At 36.1% G+C, this 16137-nt stretch overlaps 2 protein-coding genes across 3 annotated transcripts; one reads left to right on the top strand and one right to left on the bottom strand.

The window, feature by feature from the left end:
- Positions 1 to 134: 134 nt before the first annotated feature.
- Positions 135 to 4778, bottom strand: tubd1 (tubulin, delta 1). Of its 2 annotated transcripts, XM_079609356.1 has the most exons (8): positions 4232 to 4778; positions 4001 to 4148; positions 3683 to 3899; positions 2388 to 2619; positions 2143 to 2307; positions 1869 to 1997; positions 818 to 1001; positions 135 to 738 (listed from the first exon to the last, which is right to left on the bottom strand). In XM_079609356.1, the coding sequence occupies exons 1-8, from the start codon at positions 4380 to 4382 to the stop codon at positions 633 to 635; spliced, it is 1332 nt and encodes a 443-aa protein (XP_079465482.1). In that variant the 5' UTR covers positions 4383 to 4778; the 3' UTR covers positions 135 to 632. The 2 variants fall into 2 exon arrangements, with proteins under 2 accessions (XP_079465482.1, XP_079465483.1); XM_079609357.1 differs by lacking the exon at positions 818 to 1001 and having other exon boundaries at positions 521 to 738; positions 4232 to 4753.
- Positions 4779 to 6519: 1741 nt separating this feature from the next.
- rps6kb1b (ribosomal protein S6 kinase b, polypeptide 1b) lies at positions 6520 to 14183 on the top strand. Its single transcript, XM_079609355.1, has 15 exons — positions 6520 to 6762; positions 7461 to 7507; positions 7701 to 7821; positions 8770 to 8838; positions 8918 to 9065; positions 9417 to 9474; positions 9629 to 9729; positions 9832 to 9922; positions 10073 to 10163; positions 11634 to 11741; positions 11826 to 11888; positions 12444 to 12521; positions 12616 to 12723; positions 13123 to 13235; positions 13319 to 14183. Exons 1-15 carry the CDS (start codon positions 6694 to 6696, stop codon positions 13557 to 13559), a joined length of 1506 nt encoding a protein of 501 aa, XP_079465481.1. The 5' UTR covers positions 6520 to 6693; the 3' UTR covers positions 13560 to 14183.
- Positions 14184 to 16137: the final 1954 nt, after the last annotated feature.

The following is a 16137-nucleotide window of genomic DNA, read 5'->3' as shown; positions in this document are numbered from 1 at the left end:
TTCAAAGAGAGCCAGTGACAGCGCGGAGCTATTGAACCACGTGACCGCGTGGTGGTTATATCAAGATCAACACATGTTGCAACTTTTCAACGGCTCTGGAGTGTAAAAAAAAAAAACACAGATTTTTTTTTTTTAAATACTAATCAAATGCAGGCAATATCTATGTAATCATAAATGGTAAGGTAATCATTAAACAAAAATATCAGAGAACCCCCCTGTAAATATATCAGATAGTAATAATAATAATAAAACATATTCTAAAAATTCAGCACTAATTCTAGGTCTTCTAAATTACAGCCAGATGTGCGTGCTTCCGTTGAAGCTCAAGATGCTCTTTGAATCATTTTCAAATCTTGCAGGAGAAAAACCCAGGGGCAAACTAAGACATTTTGAAAATCTTATTTTTCCAGTTACAACTTTCTTTTGCTGACACTGCAGAATGTGTATTCATAAGTGGCTCAATTAAACATTGCTTTTATTGAATTAAATATATTTAAATTATTAAAATACAGTTAGATAGATAAATATTTGTATATCACACAATGAATTGCCCTATTTTAACAAATATATTTCTCCAGAGGCCAGTTAAGTCATATAATATGGAATCATATCAAATATTTATGATAAGCCGACTATGATAGGTGTGTGTAGCTGGAGATGATCTGCTCTAGTGCAGTAAAACTGTCCAGAAAATCCTCCTCAGAGATTCCAAACTTTGTATACTGATGAACATAAGCCCTACAGGGAAAAAAATTTTTTTTATTACATTTAAAAAGTACAGAATTTTATCCAGTATTAATGCTACTGTGTTTCTCACCTTGAGGCAAACATGTTCCAAGCCTTCCTGACTATATTGTCCAGTGGTTTTAAAAGGTACTGGCTGTTACTGACCAAAGTGGCAGACTTTTCATATCCGTTGAAAGCTACAGGGGAGTTCCATGTGCTGAAACAATTTTCTGTTTTAAGCCACGGCACATATAACGCAGGATCCTTAAAACCATCTGTTGATTAAAGTATTTTTCATGTTAGTTTCCTATCCACCTTATGTGACAAGTTTGAGAACCATTATCTTACCCTGATTCACTATTGTAAGCCTAATATAAGTGTTTATATTTTAGACCTGACGGGACTGTTTCCATGGGAAATTGCGTACATTCACTCGTCCGTGCATGTCTCGTCATATCTGTAAATAGAGAAAAGTTGCTCCGGCTACTTTGACGTGTGTGTGCTGTGGGACTGGCATTGGTTAGTTGTCTAAACGAGCGAGAAAGGTCGACATGGAGCAGCTAAATCTCGAACTCCGGGGACTCACGCGTTTTAAACAAACTCAGAACAGGAGACTCTGCTGGCAAAAAGAGAACGCGACAAAACTTGTAATAAAACAAGAATCAACATTGACTTGGCTTTTTCAGAGATGGCATGAACTGAGGGATTTGAAATGTTGTAAAAGCGACGTGGAGATGGCCTTTTTATTACTCAACAGTTAAAAGTATTTTATCATACAGATAAATTGCTAAATGTAGTTCTAACAGATTTCATTATGGTTGTTGTAGTGCTTTGTTCTGAAATTTATTTTCAAGAAAGTACCGTGTCTATTAATAGGTAAAGCTACAGTAACATCTTCAGTCAACTTGAGATCCCTTTTCATCTAAACTGGTTATATCTCTTAGGCCTAGTAGTGAATGTTTTGTGAGCGGTAGGATAACCATGTTCATCCTCACAGTCCCGCAGAGCTGAAGCACAACCAAAACAATGTTCTTCCGCAAAATGCAAGCAGTTTTGTTTTTTAACTGCTAGAGGGCCAAAAGTTACAGTGTACCTTTAAAAATGCTTGTTCATGGATGGAAGTACATTAAAGGGCTACTTGCCTGTAACTGCAGTAGATACGTCTTTCCCCCGCAGTATTAGAAGATTAGCAAGTGACGAATTGAAACTTTTATGCCTACTGTTTGTCACGCTCTCTCCTCCTGATGTGACGTTTACTGTCCAGTCAATTCCTTTAAAAAATAAAGCATTTTAGTTCCACAAAACCATTAATGTAGACAATCAATGAAGTAATATTTTGGATTTCTTCTGTTATGTGTCGTGTATATAAAGCATCCTTCCTAATATTACATGAATATGTGACATGACAGCACTGACCTTCTTCCATCCTAGCGCTGGCGATGAGCATTTGACGTAAATGCTTGAGCAGACCAGGCCAGTTAAACGCACTGTAGGCCAGAGACGTGCTGGACATCTGAGGAATGTTACTCAAGCTGAGCAGTTTGTATTCGGGGTGACACACCAGAGAACTCAGTAATTCCCCTGTAGAAAGCAGATAAACACTGGTTAAGGAATTCCTGATGACTCTCTGAAATTGGACGTGAACTGTGAGGCATTTGTACCTATGGGGTTTCTGTTGTAATGGCAGGGTGAGTCAGCAGTATAAGCGGGCTGAAGAACACTGCCCAGCTGGTGAGCGATCACCTTATTAATGTCACTGATGGACATGTGTTTGATGTTCATCAGATGGCTGCAGATTTTGTGCACAGTGTCATTCTCGTGAACCAGAATAGCGTCAGAGAGCTGGTAGAGATGTGACAGCGTGAGCACAGAGTTGTAGTTTTGCACGATCACCTGGAAAGGAAAACAGAATCACAAAAGCATAGCAATGATTAGAATAAGGATCAATGCCAAATAAGACTTTGTTTAAATCAAATCTAGTTTAAAACATGTACCAAGTTCTTAGAAATGTACCCTTTGTATTCATGTTGGTTTAACAGTTTTGATAGCAAGACAAGACACCACACTTCCCCAGTTGATTAATCAGTACATTAAGACAGTTTTTTTATTACAAGTTTTCTAGAATGTTGTTTAAATATGCAAATGCATCATTAATTAAATATGCACTAATTTGCATACATTTCCAGAACAGACATCTGAACATTGGATGAAGCCAGATTTAAAGTTCTTGTATCATTTTGTTTACACATTAGAGTTAAAGGTTTGTACAGAGGGGGATTTGGGATCCATTTTTATCACTCCATATATCAGAAAATACTGTAAATTAACCATGCTTTTAGGAATAAAATGTTATAGAAATCATGTGAATGATATATGAACAAACCACTGTGTAAAAAAAAAAGTTACAACATAGATAAGAATAAAACTGTAAAGTTTGGTGTATGTAAATGCAACTGTACTGTACTTGACTGTGCAATAAAATCAACACTTCATTTTATTTTGGATGTTTTCTTTCCATTAATCTGAAAGCAGGCATGGAAGAAAATCTCAGACAGTGTGCGAATGCTGAATTGAGTTTTCTCTCACATCTTCTTGTGCTTGAATGGACAAATTCACACAAAATTATGTCAAAATGCCCATCTTGGCAAGTATCCTAGTAGCCTTAGCATCGAGCCTAATTTTTTCTTTTCAAGATTTTCATTCTTTTAATAAGGCTTTTTCTTCATTATGATGTCATGATAGTTGCTTCACCCTGACATTTTGACTTTGACTAAATTTTATTTTAATTCATAAATTAAAAACATGTTTAAAATATAAGGTCTATTCAAATCATTGAATGTATGACTTACATTTTCTGAACAAATGAATAGATCCCTACAAAAACAATCGTCATGTCAATCAATGACCCAATTGCTACTACATCAAATACATCATTAAAATACAAAAAGGTCACTACCTCACCAGCTCCATAAGGCCATGTTATTTGATTTAGGATGTAGGACTGGGGGTATGAGTCCCTCAAACGTTGAGTGATGTAGGTACCCACACCAGAACCGGTGCCCCCTGCAACACTCATCATGGTGAAAATCCCTGCAAGACGATCACATCGCTCGATCTCCATCCGCACCATATCCTCCACAGCCTCTTCGTGACGTGGTCCATGAACACAGAACCTTCAAAGAAGAACAGTGAGTAAACTGAACTCAAAAAACAAAACAAAAACAAAACAAAAAACACATTAAGAGCTCGAACTAAGAGCTGCTCTTCTTCTTACCCATTTGCCCAGTTGTTTCCAGAGCCCTGCTTCTGGGAGAAATGTGCCTTGTCTCCATACCTCCATCTTCCAGATTTTGAAGCCTTGGCTATTGCTTGAGAGATAACCTTGGGCTCCATATCAACAAGTACTGACCGCGCCACAAGTTCTGTGAGACATACACATTGGGAACTTAATAGATATCATATTACAGATGTATTAGAAAACATCAGTGGGTTGTGTTGAACCTACCTCCAGTTGAGCTTTCATAAAAGAATCTCTCATCGCTGCATTGCTTGTACTTCTTTCTGTTCGGTCCATTTGAGTCATCGCTTATGACACTGAAGAGCTCGTGTCCGATCTGATTCCCACACTGACCCAACTGTAAGCTTACAACCGACATAGCTGCTATCTATCTACGGGCTCTATCTGTCCACATTACCCATTAAACGATATGACAAACGTCTCACACGATCTCATAGCATTATGTGAGTAACGTTACACAACTCCCAAAAGTGTAGCTATAGCAACGTTTACCTCCTAACTCAATGAGACAAATTCCCTGGGTGTCTGTACGGAGAGTCGAAACAAAGCTATGAAATACACTATATCAAGTAGCATTAAGTCACTACTTTACAAAAAAAAACTTTTACAAAGTAAAAGAAGAGAATCTGTGCCTAACTTACAGCTGAAGGCGGGTGCAGGTTTGCAAGCGTCGGAACTGATGCATGATGGGACTGAGAGTTACAGTGAAAAACATTTCTACAACCAACCATCAGATGGCGCACAAAACATACCTTCTGTTGGCTTCCTGCCTTCCTTGTTCTACTTGCGTACTATGGTAGATGTCACGAAAACTAAGTTTAACCATGTTGAAATGGTTTCAACTTGTAAAAAGCATTTATTAAGGACACCCGTCCTTATTAGACATTCTCTGATTGTGGTGTGTCGCCATCATAGGTCGCCATAGAAATGCGATCAGCTCCAGCTCCGATTCCAAATAGAATGTCACGTCTTGTCATATCGTCGAGCCTGCATACAATATTAATTTTGTTGTCTATTGAACCTACGGACGGTAATTACGATATGGCGTGAACGCACGCAGCACGTAGGTCATATTTCACCCCAAAATCAAACTGAAAATTAGATAATGTTTTTGCAAAAAGCATAAGATTTGTTTTAATATTTTACAAGCACTTTTTTCTCAAATTATTTTTTAATTTGTAAGTTAATTCTATATTTATTCGTCGTGGCGACTCTCCTTAGATTTTCATCCCGTCAAAATATTTATTTCTTTAATATAAACTATTCAACACAATACATTTACAATGTAAGTAATAAGTAATTGTTTTTTTTCTTCTTCATATTGCATTACAATAATAAAAATGTATTTATATATATTTTCATATTTATTTATTAAAATGTACTAATTAATGCATTTATTTGTATTACAGTGAATTTGAGGAAACGTGATATTTTATTATTATTATTTTTGATGCAGGGTTAAAATATGATAATGTTGATATAGGCTATATATATACACACACACACACACACACACACACACACACACACACACACACACACACATTACAAGAAAAAACTTTCTTGGTTTGAAATTTATATACAAATATATACAGTGCCAGTCAAAAGTTTGGGAAACATTACTATTGTTTTAAATGTTTTTGAACAAAGTCTCTTAGATCATCAAGCCTGCATTTACTTAATCAAAAATACAGGAAAAAATTGTATTGTGAAATATTATTACAATTTAAAATAATGGATTTCTATTTGAATATACTTTCAAATATAATTTATTATTTCTGTGATGCAACGCTGAATTTTCAGCATCATTATTCCAGTCTTCAGTGTCACATGTTCCTTTAGGAATCAGTGTTGTTTTTACAGTCTATGGTTTGGAAACAGTTGTGCTGCTTAATATATTTTTTTATAACGTCATACATTTTTTTCAGGACTCTTTGATGAATAAAAAGTTGCAACAATATACACTATCGTTTAAAAGTTTGGGATCAGTAGTTTATTTCGGTTTATTTAGTTCTTTTGAACTTTTTATTCATCAATTAATCTTAAAAAAATCTTTAAAAAAGTATCACAGGTTCCCAAAAAAATATTAAGCAGCAGCAACTGTTTCCAACATTGATAATAACTGAGAATCAAATCAGCATAGAATGATTTCTGAAGGACCATGTGACACTGAAGACTGGAGAAATGATGCTGAAAATTCAGCTTTGCACCATATAAATAAAATATATTTTAAAGTATATTAAAATAGAAAATCATTATTTTACATTGTAATAATATTTCACAATATTACATTGTATTTTTTCTGTATTTTTGATCAAACAAATGCAGGCTTGATGAGCATAAGATACTTCCATAAAAAACATAAAAAATAGTGGGCTAATGTTTCCAAACTTTTGACCAGTATTATATATATTGTGTTTTTACTTATTTATGTATTGGATGTGTTTTTTGACAGTTGCCTACACATAAAAACCATGATAAAACAATTTGAAGTCGAGCAAGAGTATTTTCCACATTCTGTGGTATTTTCCCGCATTCCTCCGCGCGGGGGTGTCGTCAGTCAGTTTGCGCGTCCATGCCGGTCATGGCGACTGTGCGTTCATGTCCATGAGGCGGGAAGCGCGAGCTCCTCACGCGGTGTGAAGTGATACCAGACGGCGAAATCAACGATGGCTGGCGTTTTCGACATCGATCTGGACCAGCCGGAGGAAAATGTCTCCGATGATGAGCTGGAGGAGGTAACGGCCGGCCGGTTTTGAAGTAAACGGCACGCGGGAGTGTCTTCCACCCCGAGCAGAGTGTGGAGGCCTGAGGCCCGAGGAATACGCGTCAGGCTGCTTTATGTTATGCTAACAGGCTAACACGTTTAACGTACAGTGTGTTTTGTGTACTGAATAACTTTGATATTCTGCATGTCAGCACATGCGTCAGAGATAACGGAGTTTTACTACCCGAAATGCGTCTTATATGTACTAGTCGAAGATGGGAGCTGGAGATAATAGGGTTGTATTTAAACTTAACGTTACTAATACTTGACAGTACAGTGTACAGTAAAGGCCATTTAAAGGGCTGGACGTACGTGTCGTCTTTCACATATGATGTTGCAGTGCAGCCCACCGTATATATATTTATTTTTGCATGCATATCGCTTTAAATTTTTTACTGACTTTAATAAGTCTTGTTATATTTACTAGGATCAGTCAATTAGGAGTTGCAACGCCATAGATGGTGCATGTCACCTTATGGGATCTCTGGGAATAGTATTGCGAAATCTGATCCCTTACGTTTTCATGTTCAGATTAGAAGTCCTGCCAACTGTTGCCTCGTAACGTTATCTCTTCGTGTACTGATCATCTCTCCACCCAATATAACGCTGTTCACCATTGCAGTGAATTGAGCTTTTATTGATCATGCATTTAATGCTTCTCTTCTGCAGGCTCAGATCAATGACCTTATAATGGATCAGTGCAGTGGCTTTGAATTGTGAGTATATGTAGTGGTTGCAATTCAAATTTAGAATGTTTTATTTGTTAATATTTGAACTTTATTATTAAACTAAGTTGCAGATTGACAGATTCTAAAAAAGATTACACTTGGAAAAACAACAATAACATCAATATTCTGATGATTGGAATAATGCACATTGTCATTTGTTATTTTTGGTTTGTTCTTATAGTAACATGGACGACTGTGAGAAGATTGAGATATCGGAGGACAATGTGAACCAAGGCACTGAGAACATCCGTCCAGAGTGCTTCGAGCTTCTCCGTGTGTTGGGGAAAGGTGGTTATGGAAAGGTATAAAAAAAAAAGAAATGTATCAGGGGTTAATGAAACAGGGTTATTATATACCAACTAAACCTATTAAAAGCTCTTTTGTTAATTGAAATAAAGCTGAAATAAAATACAATAGAGATAAATTAAAGGGGTAATTCACCCAAAAATAAAAATTCTGTAATTAATTACTCACCCTCATGTCGGTCTAAACCCGTAAGACCTTCGTTCATCTTCGGAACACAAATTATTATATTTATGTGCACAAAAATAACGACTTTATTCAACAATTTCTTCTCTTCCGTGTAAGTCTCTGACGCGGTTCACGTTGTAAACACAGTGCAGCGCTTCCGGGTTCTACGTCAGAATGCTGGCTTTTTATTGGCTGGCTCCTGGTCAGAATCACATGCATGCGTCATGGTGCTCAACATCAGAGACTGACACGGACATGTTTATTTGCGCACAAAAAGTATTCTCGTCGCTTCATAACATTAAGGTTGAACCACTGTAGTCACATGGACTATTTGAACATTGTCTTTACTAACTTTCTGGGCCTTGAAAGTGGTTATAGTGTTGCAGTCTATGGGTGGGGGGGATGGAAAGCTCTCAGATTGCATCAAAAACATCTTAATTTGTGTTCGAAAGATGAAGGAAGGTTTTACCTACGGGTTTGGGAACGACATGAGGTTGAGTAATTTAATGACAGAATAAAACATTTTGGGTGAACCAAACATTTGAGATGTTGCCTGAAAATAAGTTTGTTGAAGCAAAAAATAAAACTGGAAATAAAGAATAAAACTGAAATAAAAATAAATTGAACCTAAATATATTTAAAAAATAATAATTAAAAAAACGAATAAAAAGACAAAAATACTATTAATTTAACAAAATAAATTAAAATGAAATTTAAAATATTTACAGAATACTAAAATAACACAATTTTATCTTTTTCTGTTTGTTTTTTTTAAATAGGTTTTCCAGGTTCGGAAAGTATCCGGTCCAGAATCAGGAAAAATCTTTGCAATGAAAGTCTTAAAAAAGGTTTAGCAAATTCCCTTCATTTGAATGCAATAGTTAACATTTGTCGCAATGTCTCAATGTCACCTTTTTATACTTGTAGGCTATGATTGTACGCAATGCCAAGGACACAGCGCATACTAAAGCAGAGCGGAACATCTTAGAGGAAGTCAAGCATCCTTTCATCGTTGATCTAATCTATGCCTTTCAGACGGGCGGCAAGCTTTACCTCATCCTTGAATACTTAAGTGGTTCGTGGATCAAGAACAACCTTTGTCTCTTGGAAATAGAAAACTTCTCATTCCTTCCACTCCCCTCCTGTTGCTCTGGAGTTGCTAAAGAAGAATATATTCTGCCATTGGTGGCATTTCTTCTTTGAATGTCTTTTTGTTTTAGTTTTAGTTTTTTTTAGTTTTTTTTGCATAGAGGGGATTTATTGTTTAAATTTGTTTGCTGAAATGTTAAATATGTTAAAGTAAAACAGTACTTTTGCAGTGCGATCTTGTTTTGAAATCGAATGTGGTAAAGCTTTACTATCAGTCCATCTCTATGTTTGCTCTTAAAACTGATGTTTGTGGTAAAAACATTTTTTTCTTTTGCAGGTGGGGAGCTTTTTATGCAGCTTGAGCGAGAAGGGATTTTCATGGAGGACACAGCCTGGTAAGAGAGGCCGATTGGTTTGTTCGATTTGTTATTTTTTAAACGGTTTTCTAGGACACATGAACACAGACACATGCATTCAGTAAGCCTTAAATTCAACATGATGAGATGAACAAAGATTATCATAATGATGCTCAGGGCTTTTTACATGCAGCTTTTACCTGGCTGAAATCTCTATGGCTCTCGGACATCTGCATCAGAAAGGCATCATCTACAGAGATCTCAAACCTGAGAACATCATGCTCAATAACCAAGGTTTGGGTGCTTCATTTTATAATTTAGAAAGGAGTAAATTGACAATGGAAGTACCTTTTTTTTATTATTATTATATATAATCGGTTTTCTGTCTTATCACAGGACATGTAAAACTGACTGATTTCGGGCTGTGTAAGGAGTCGATTCATGACGGCACAGTGACCCACACTTTCTGCGGCACAATTGAGTACATGTGAGAGACGTTTAAAGAAGTCCTTAACATTCTTGTAATGTCTGAGTTGCTAATTTCCTGTTTTTTCAAATGTCTCTTCATTGCCTGACATGCCTGTGTGACATGCATTTAGATGAATTCTACAGTAGCGTGAGAATTCCTTTATTTCAGGGCTCCAGAGATCCTCATGAGAAGCGGACACAATCGGGCAGTTGACTGGTGGAGTCTGGGGGCTTTGATGTATGACATGTTAACAGGAGCAGTGAGTATATGGTTCAGTGCACTTGTTTTTCATATTTACATTCTGGAATTTAAGTTCCATAATTAATTTCAACAATCAATTAGTGAGTACACTATGTATCTTTTGGCCTTCTAGTAGTTAAAAAACAAAACTGCAGTAATTTTGCGGAAGAACATTGTTCTGGTTGTTCTGTGACTGTGCAAATGAATGTGGTTCTTTCACATGACTATAAAAGAAAAGATTATCTTACTATTCATAAAATATTCACTACTAGGCTTAAGAGAACCAGTTTAGATGGAAAGAATCTCAAGCTGACTGAAGACGTTACTGTAGCTTTACCCATTAATAGACATGGTACTTCCTTGAATATAAATTCCAGCACATCGCTAAAGCAACCATAATGAAATGAGCATTCACAATAGATAATGCTTTACAAAGAACTCTGTTAGAATAATTTTTTTCAAGAAAATACCTTACTCACCTGTTAAGTCATAAAAATGCATCCCTCATTTCTCGTCATTTCCGAAAAGCCAAGCCAATGTTGATTCTCGTTTTATTACAAGTTTTGTTGCGTTCTCTTTTTGCCAGCAGACTCCTCTGTTCGCCGTTTGTTTAAAATGTGTGATTCCCCGGAGGTTCGAGATTTAGCTGCTCCATGTCGACCTTTCTCGCTCTGTGCTACTACAGCATGCACATGTCAAAGTAGCCGGAGTAACTTTTCTCTATTTACGGATATGACGAGACCCTCACGGACGAGTGACGAATGTACACAATTTCCCATGAAAACCTGAGAGTCCTGTCAGGTCTAAAATATAAACGATTATAATAGGCTTACCACAGTGAATCAGGGTAAGAAAAAAAACAACTTTGTTAGATAGATTGATGTATTGACCCATTATTTCAAATTTGAAGAGAAAAAAGTATACCTTTTAAGTGTGATTAGTTATTTAGGCAACGCACCAGTGAATCCGCTAGGAGGGCACAAGCGTTGGTAGGGGATCTGTGAATTATTATATATTTTTAGGCGGTCAAAGTTGATGTAGTTTTAAGATATTAATGAAATATGTTAACAATGAATTCACAAAATGTAATTATATTTAATTCTGGTTTCTAAAGATTCCTCAGAAAACCATTGTGATTTATTTTAAAATCTTTGATCTTTTTCTCAATTTTTTCTTTTACTAAATATTTAGATAATCTTTGAAGAAACGAGTATTAATTTCACATACACTCAAATAAATTCAAAGTAAATATTTTCAATCTAGCATTTTAACAGTTTTAGTAAAATGACAATGTAAAAGCCAGTTATCTGGTGTTCAGACCAAATTTTTAATTTTGTTTAAAATTTTTATATTTATCAGGTTCCTTACAAGGCGATCATTGTGGGTCCTTAGCATTAAAAAGTTTGAAAACGCTAGATAGTTTTTGATCATCCCTACTTTAAATGGATGTGGATTTCCTTTTGATGTGGAGATTTTTTTGCCTTTCTAGCCCCCCTTCACAGGAGAGAACCGGAAGAAAACCATTGACAAAATTCTTAAATGCAAACTGAACCTCCCACCCTACCTCACACAAGAAGCCAGGGATCTTCTCAAAAGGGTAGGCTAACATAAAAAAAAAAATAATAAAAAAAATCAATTTATTTATTTTTTAATTTTTGTAATAATTTCAATTTGTGTTCAGCTACTGAAAAGAAGTGCCTCATCTCGGCTTGGGGCTGGACCTGGAGATGCAACAGAAGTACAGGTCTGTTTACAGCTCTTATATCTAGCAATATCAATATTAAATTCAACATGAAGTCTTTGCCCGTTAAAGCCTGACATGTACAATAATGTACAATGTACACCATGTTTGACAGCAACTGGGCAAAAAATAAAAACACAAAGAATATATATACATATAATTTAGTATATAAATGATACATACGCTCATTTAGTAGGATATAGGAGAATATGGGGTTCACACTTGAGGGGAAAACGCCTCAGTTTTATTCAGAGGCTCAAACTGTGCAGTTGCATTCATTTTCATGACAGTGTTTTAATTAAAATATTTGTATTATTGCCATGACGGACACGCCCCGCCCCCTGAATACCAGAGTACTCGTTTTTGAGACCTATCAGTACTCAAAAAAAAAAAAAAAAGCCCAATCACTGTATATATATTTTTTTTGCAAAGGTTTGATCATGTTGATAATTTTGAGTCCTCAGAAATTTGCATATGATTCAGTAGGATTTTTTTTTTGGGTTAGTTCAAAATATTGAGTTTTTGGTGATTTTTATTTTGCTTCAATTTGTCTCCTAGACTCATCCCTTCTTCCGACATGTTAATTGGGACGACCTTCTCGCGCGTAAAGTAGAACCACCATTCAAGCCTTTCTTGGTAACTATTGCCACTTTTTGTGTTACTTTCTAGCATCTTAAGGGTTAATTGAGTATATATATGAATTACTTAATCTGTTGACTCATTTCGACAGCAATCTGCTGAGGATGTGAGCCAGTTTGATTCAAAGTTCACCAGCCAGACTCCCGTTGACAGTCCTGATGACTCCACACTGAGTGAAAGTGCAAATCAGGTCTTTTTGGTAAGGCAGATAATCATGATTTTATTGTCCTGTATGGAAGCTTGTTTCTGCCACCGAATGAAAAAGGGTAATTGCGACTTTATCCCAATTCTGACTTTTTTTAAATATTCTTTATAAGTTATAAACTGTATTTGGGAGTTCGCAATGTTTCTGCCACGGAATAAAATGGTTGTGACTTTTTATCTTGCAATTGGTAGTTTGCATTTGTAAATCTCTGATTTAAGGAAATTCTGAGTATATAGCTCTCATTTCTGAGTTTTTTTCTTTTCTTTCTCAGAATTGTGAAAATTGTGACATATAAAGTCGCAATTACCATTTGCTTTTAATCAGTGGTGGAAATAAGCTTTAAGCGTTTTGAAAAAAATCTGTTCTTTTCTTATCTGCTTTTAAATCTTACAGGGTTTTACCTATGTAGCTCCATCTGTGTTGGAAAATTTAAAGGAAAAGTTCTCTTTTGAGCCAAAAATTCGTTCACCTCGCCGTTTTTTGGGAAGCCCTCGAACGCCTCTCAGGTAATCAGACTTTTTTGGCTTACAAATGTAAAAATTTTTAAAAATCGAATTAAATTTGAACTCCACTGTCTTCTGTCTTTCAGCCCGATTAAGTTCTCAGGAGATTGTTGGCCACGAGGTCCCACCCAACCCTCCTCCCTCCAGTCCCCAACAGAGCTCGCTATGGAGGTGTCCACTATGGATCATATGGATGTCCAGGCTAGTGCCGAGGCCACCGCCCCTCTTCCCATCAGGCAACCCACCGGTTCCAACGCGGGCCAGTTTAAGCAGCAGGCCTACCCAGTCATCTCCAAAAGGCCAGAGCATCTACGTATGAACCTATGACCATTAGTCCAATTTAGAGTTTTCCTTGGCTTTCTCTATTTCTTTTATATGGACACTTGGGGAGAAGAAAGGTCCCCACCATCACTTCCATCTGCTATGTGCTGTCCTTCACATCTGATGAGCATGTGTCTTTCACTGAGTTTGAGAAACTGCTTCAGTTCCTCGCATCCCAAAAACAGGGGACTCATTCTTAGATGATTCCTGGCATTACATATCAAATGGATTATCAGGATTGGGCCTTCTTTTGGATTATTGACTTTTTTTTTTTTTTTTTACCTGATTTTACCATAAAAGGAACACGCACACAAAAAAAAGACACTATTTGCAAATGTGCAGATAAGTAGATGGTCCTGTCAAGATGATCAAGTGATGTTGAGGAATTGCTTCCAATGGGATGCTTTAAGTTTTTACAGTATTTCCAGGGAAAGTTGAATTGCTTTCCAGCTGTTAATGAATTGTACAAATCATTGTGGATTGCAAAATGAGATGCATTTGTGGGAGTTTCACCCAGTCGAGGTTCGCAACCTGACTCTGAAGTCTTATACATTTTTAAATGAGTGTATCCCACAGTGCTTTATAGATGATGGATTAATACACGAGCCTCAATAAAAACAAATACATTGACTTTTGTAACTTTATTACATGCTGAGTTGTCAAATTAGTTGAACTGGAGTTTTGTAAGATCTCTGCAGCCGCCAACAGTGGTGGTAATGATGTGCATTACAAGATCGTGCATTCATACACCTTCAGAATGTTGGGCGATATAATTTTTTTCCCTTATGCTCAGAAAGGCTGCATTTATACAGTAAAAACTGTAATACTGTGAAATATTACAATTTAAAATAACTTATATTTCGATGTTTTAATTTATTTCTGTGATGGTAAAGCTGAATTTTCAGCATTATTAATCCTGTCTTTAATGTCACATGATCCTTTTGAAATCATGCTGATTTGCTGCTCAAGAAACATTTATTACTAATGTTGAACAATAGAAAGTAAAAAAAAGTGGTTACACTTTATTTTAAGGTGACATCGTTACATTGTACTTAAATGGATAGTTCACCCAAAAATGAAAATTCTGTCATCATTTACTCACCCTCAAGTTGTTTCAACCCTGTATGAGTTTCTTTCTTCTGTTGAACACAAAAGAAGATATTTTGAAGAATGTTGGTGACCAGACAGTTGATGGACCCCATTGACTTCCATAGTAGGAAAAAAAGATACTATGGAAGTCAATGGGGTCCATCAACTGTCTGGTCACCAACATTCTTCAAAATATATTATTTTGTGTTCAACAGAAGAAAGAAACTCATACAGGGTTGAAACAACTTGAGGGTGAGTAAATGATGACAGAATTTTCATTTTTGGGTGAACTAACCCTTTAAAGAGATGGTTGATTATCACTTTTCTGACTTTAGTTAGTGTGTAATGTTGCTGTTTGAGCATAAACATCATCTGCAAAGTTACAACTCTCAAAGTTCAAAGCAAGGGAAGATATTTGCTTTTAGTTTTTTATATTTGCTTTTAGTTTGTTGTAGTTTTTAAGGACTACAACAAACGGCCTCCCGGGTTAGTGACATCACTATGAGCACATTTTTGAGTCTGCTCAAGCTGTCACATCCGTCTTTAGTTTTCACATGCAATACAGGACGTAACACAAATGCAATAGCATGTCACTATGTAGGCATCTTACAACAGTTCTCACACTCTCAATGAATGTTAATCAAAGACTTGAAGATAGTTAAAGGAACACGCTGACTTTTTGGGACTTATTCACCGTATCCCCCTGAGTTAGATAAGTCCATACATACCCTTTTCATCTATGTGTGTGCCATAACTCTGTCTGACGTACCCACCGCTAGCTTAGCACAAAGACTGGAGGTAAACAGCTTCAGCTAGCATACTGCTCCCAATAAGTGACAAAATAATGCCAACATTTTCCTATTTACATGTTGTGATTTGTATAGTCACAGCGTGTACAAATAAAAAGGTCACATGATACACAGCCATCTTCTAACCGTATACATACTGGGAACTATTACTCAAAAGGCGAAGCACTGTTACTGCTCTCAGCACCTGAGAAGCCCCGTGGTGAGGAGCAGAGAGTTCGCTCAGTGTTGTGCTAATCACTCTGTGACTTTTCCAAAGTCCTCATGACTTTTCCAGTTTTTCATGATTAATTAGATAAGCATTAAAACAAAAATACTTATACTTTACAGATTATGTGCACCTTATCAAATATTTTAGAGCTGGGCAAAACTAAAACAAATGTACGTTTAATATAAAATTCCCTGGGAGATTATTAATTTACGTGACTTTTCCATGTCTACAAATCTCACTTTTAAAATAAGGCTTTCTCATATATTCAGATTTTCCAAGACCTTAGGAATCTTGTTTCTTGAAAGAAAATACTTTAGAGGGTAAATTAAAATATTAAATCTCTTTATTTTTTTTAGTTGTTTTGGGTTGTTTTAATGCCTGTTTTGTCTTATTTTAAATAGTTTTAAGTCATCTTGATTCTTCAGTCTTAAAAATAAAGGATCCTAAAGGGGATTTTCTCAGCGATGGCATAGACGAA

This window comes from Phoxinus phoxinus (assembly GCF_949152265.1).
Source record: "Phoxinus phoxinus genome assembly, chromosome: 4".
NCBI classification, from domain to species: domain Eukaryota; kingdom Metazoa; phylum Chordata; class Actinopteri; order Cypriniformes; family Leuciscidae; genus Phoxinus; species Phoxinus phoxinus.
Note: the sequence above shows the minus strand (reverse complement) of the source record. Positions and strands in the feature narration are given on the sequence as shown.

Bases quoted from the DNA above. Each gene is read 5' to 3' on its own strand.
- tubd1 (XM_079609356.1), bottom strand. From the start codon at position 4,382: ATGTCGGTTGTAAGCTTACAGTTGGGTCAGTGTGGGAATCAGATCGGA. The intron at 4,149-4,231 runs GTAGGTTCAACA...TATGTCTCACAG, and splicing joins TTATGAAAGCTCAACTGGAG to AACTTGTGGCGCGGTCAGTA. The intron at 739-817 runs GTGAGAAACACA...TTTTCCCTGTAG, and splicing joins TGGAACATGTTTGCCTCAAG to GGCTTATGTTCATCAGTATA.
- rps6kb1b (XM_079609355.1), top strand. From the start codon at position 6,694: ATGGCTGGCGTTTTCGACATCGATCTGGACCAGCCGGAGGAAAATGTC. The intron at 7,508-7,700 runs GTGAGTATATGT...TTGTTCTTATAG, and splicing joins CAGTGCAGTGGCTTTGAATT to TAACATGGACGACTGTGAGA. The intron at 9,730-9,831 runs GTTTGGGTGCTT...GTCTTATCACAG, and splicing joins CATCATGCTCAATAACCAAG to GACATGTAAAACTGACTGAT.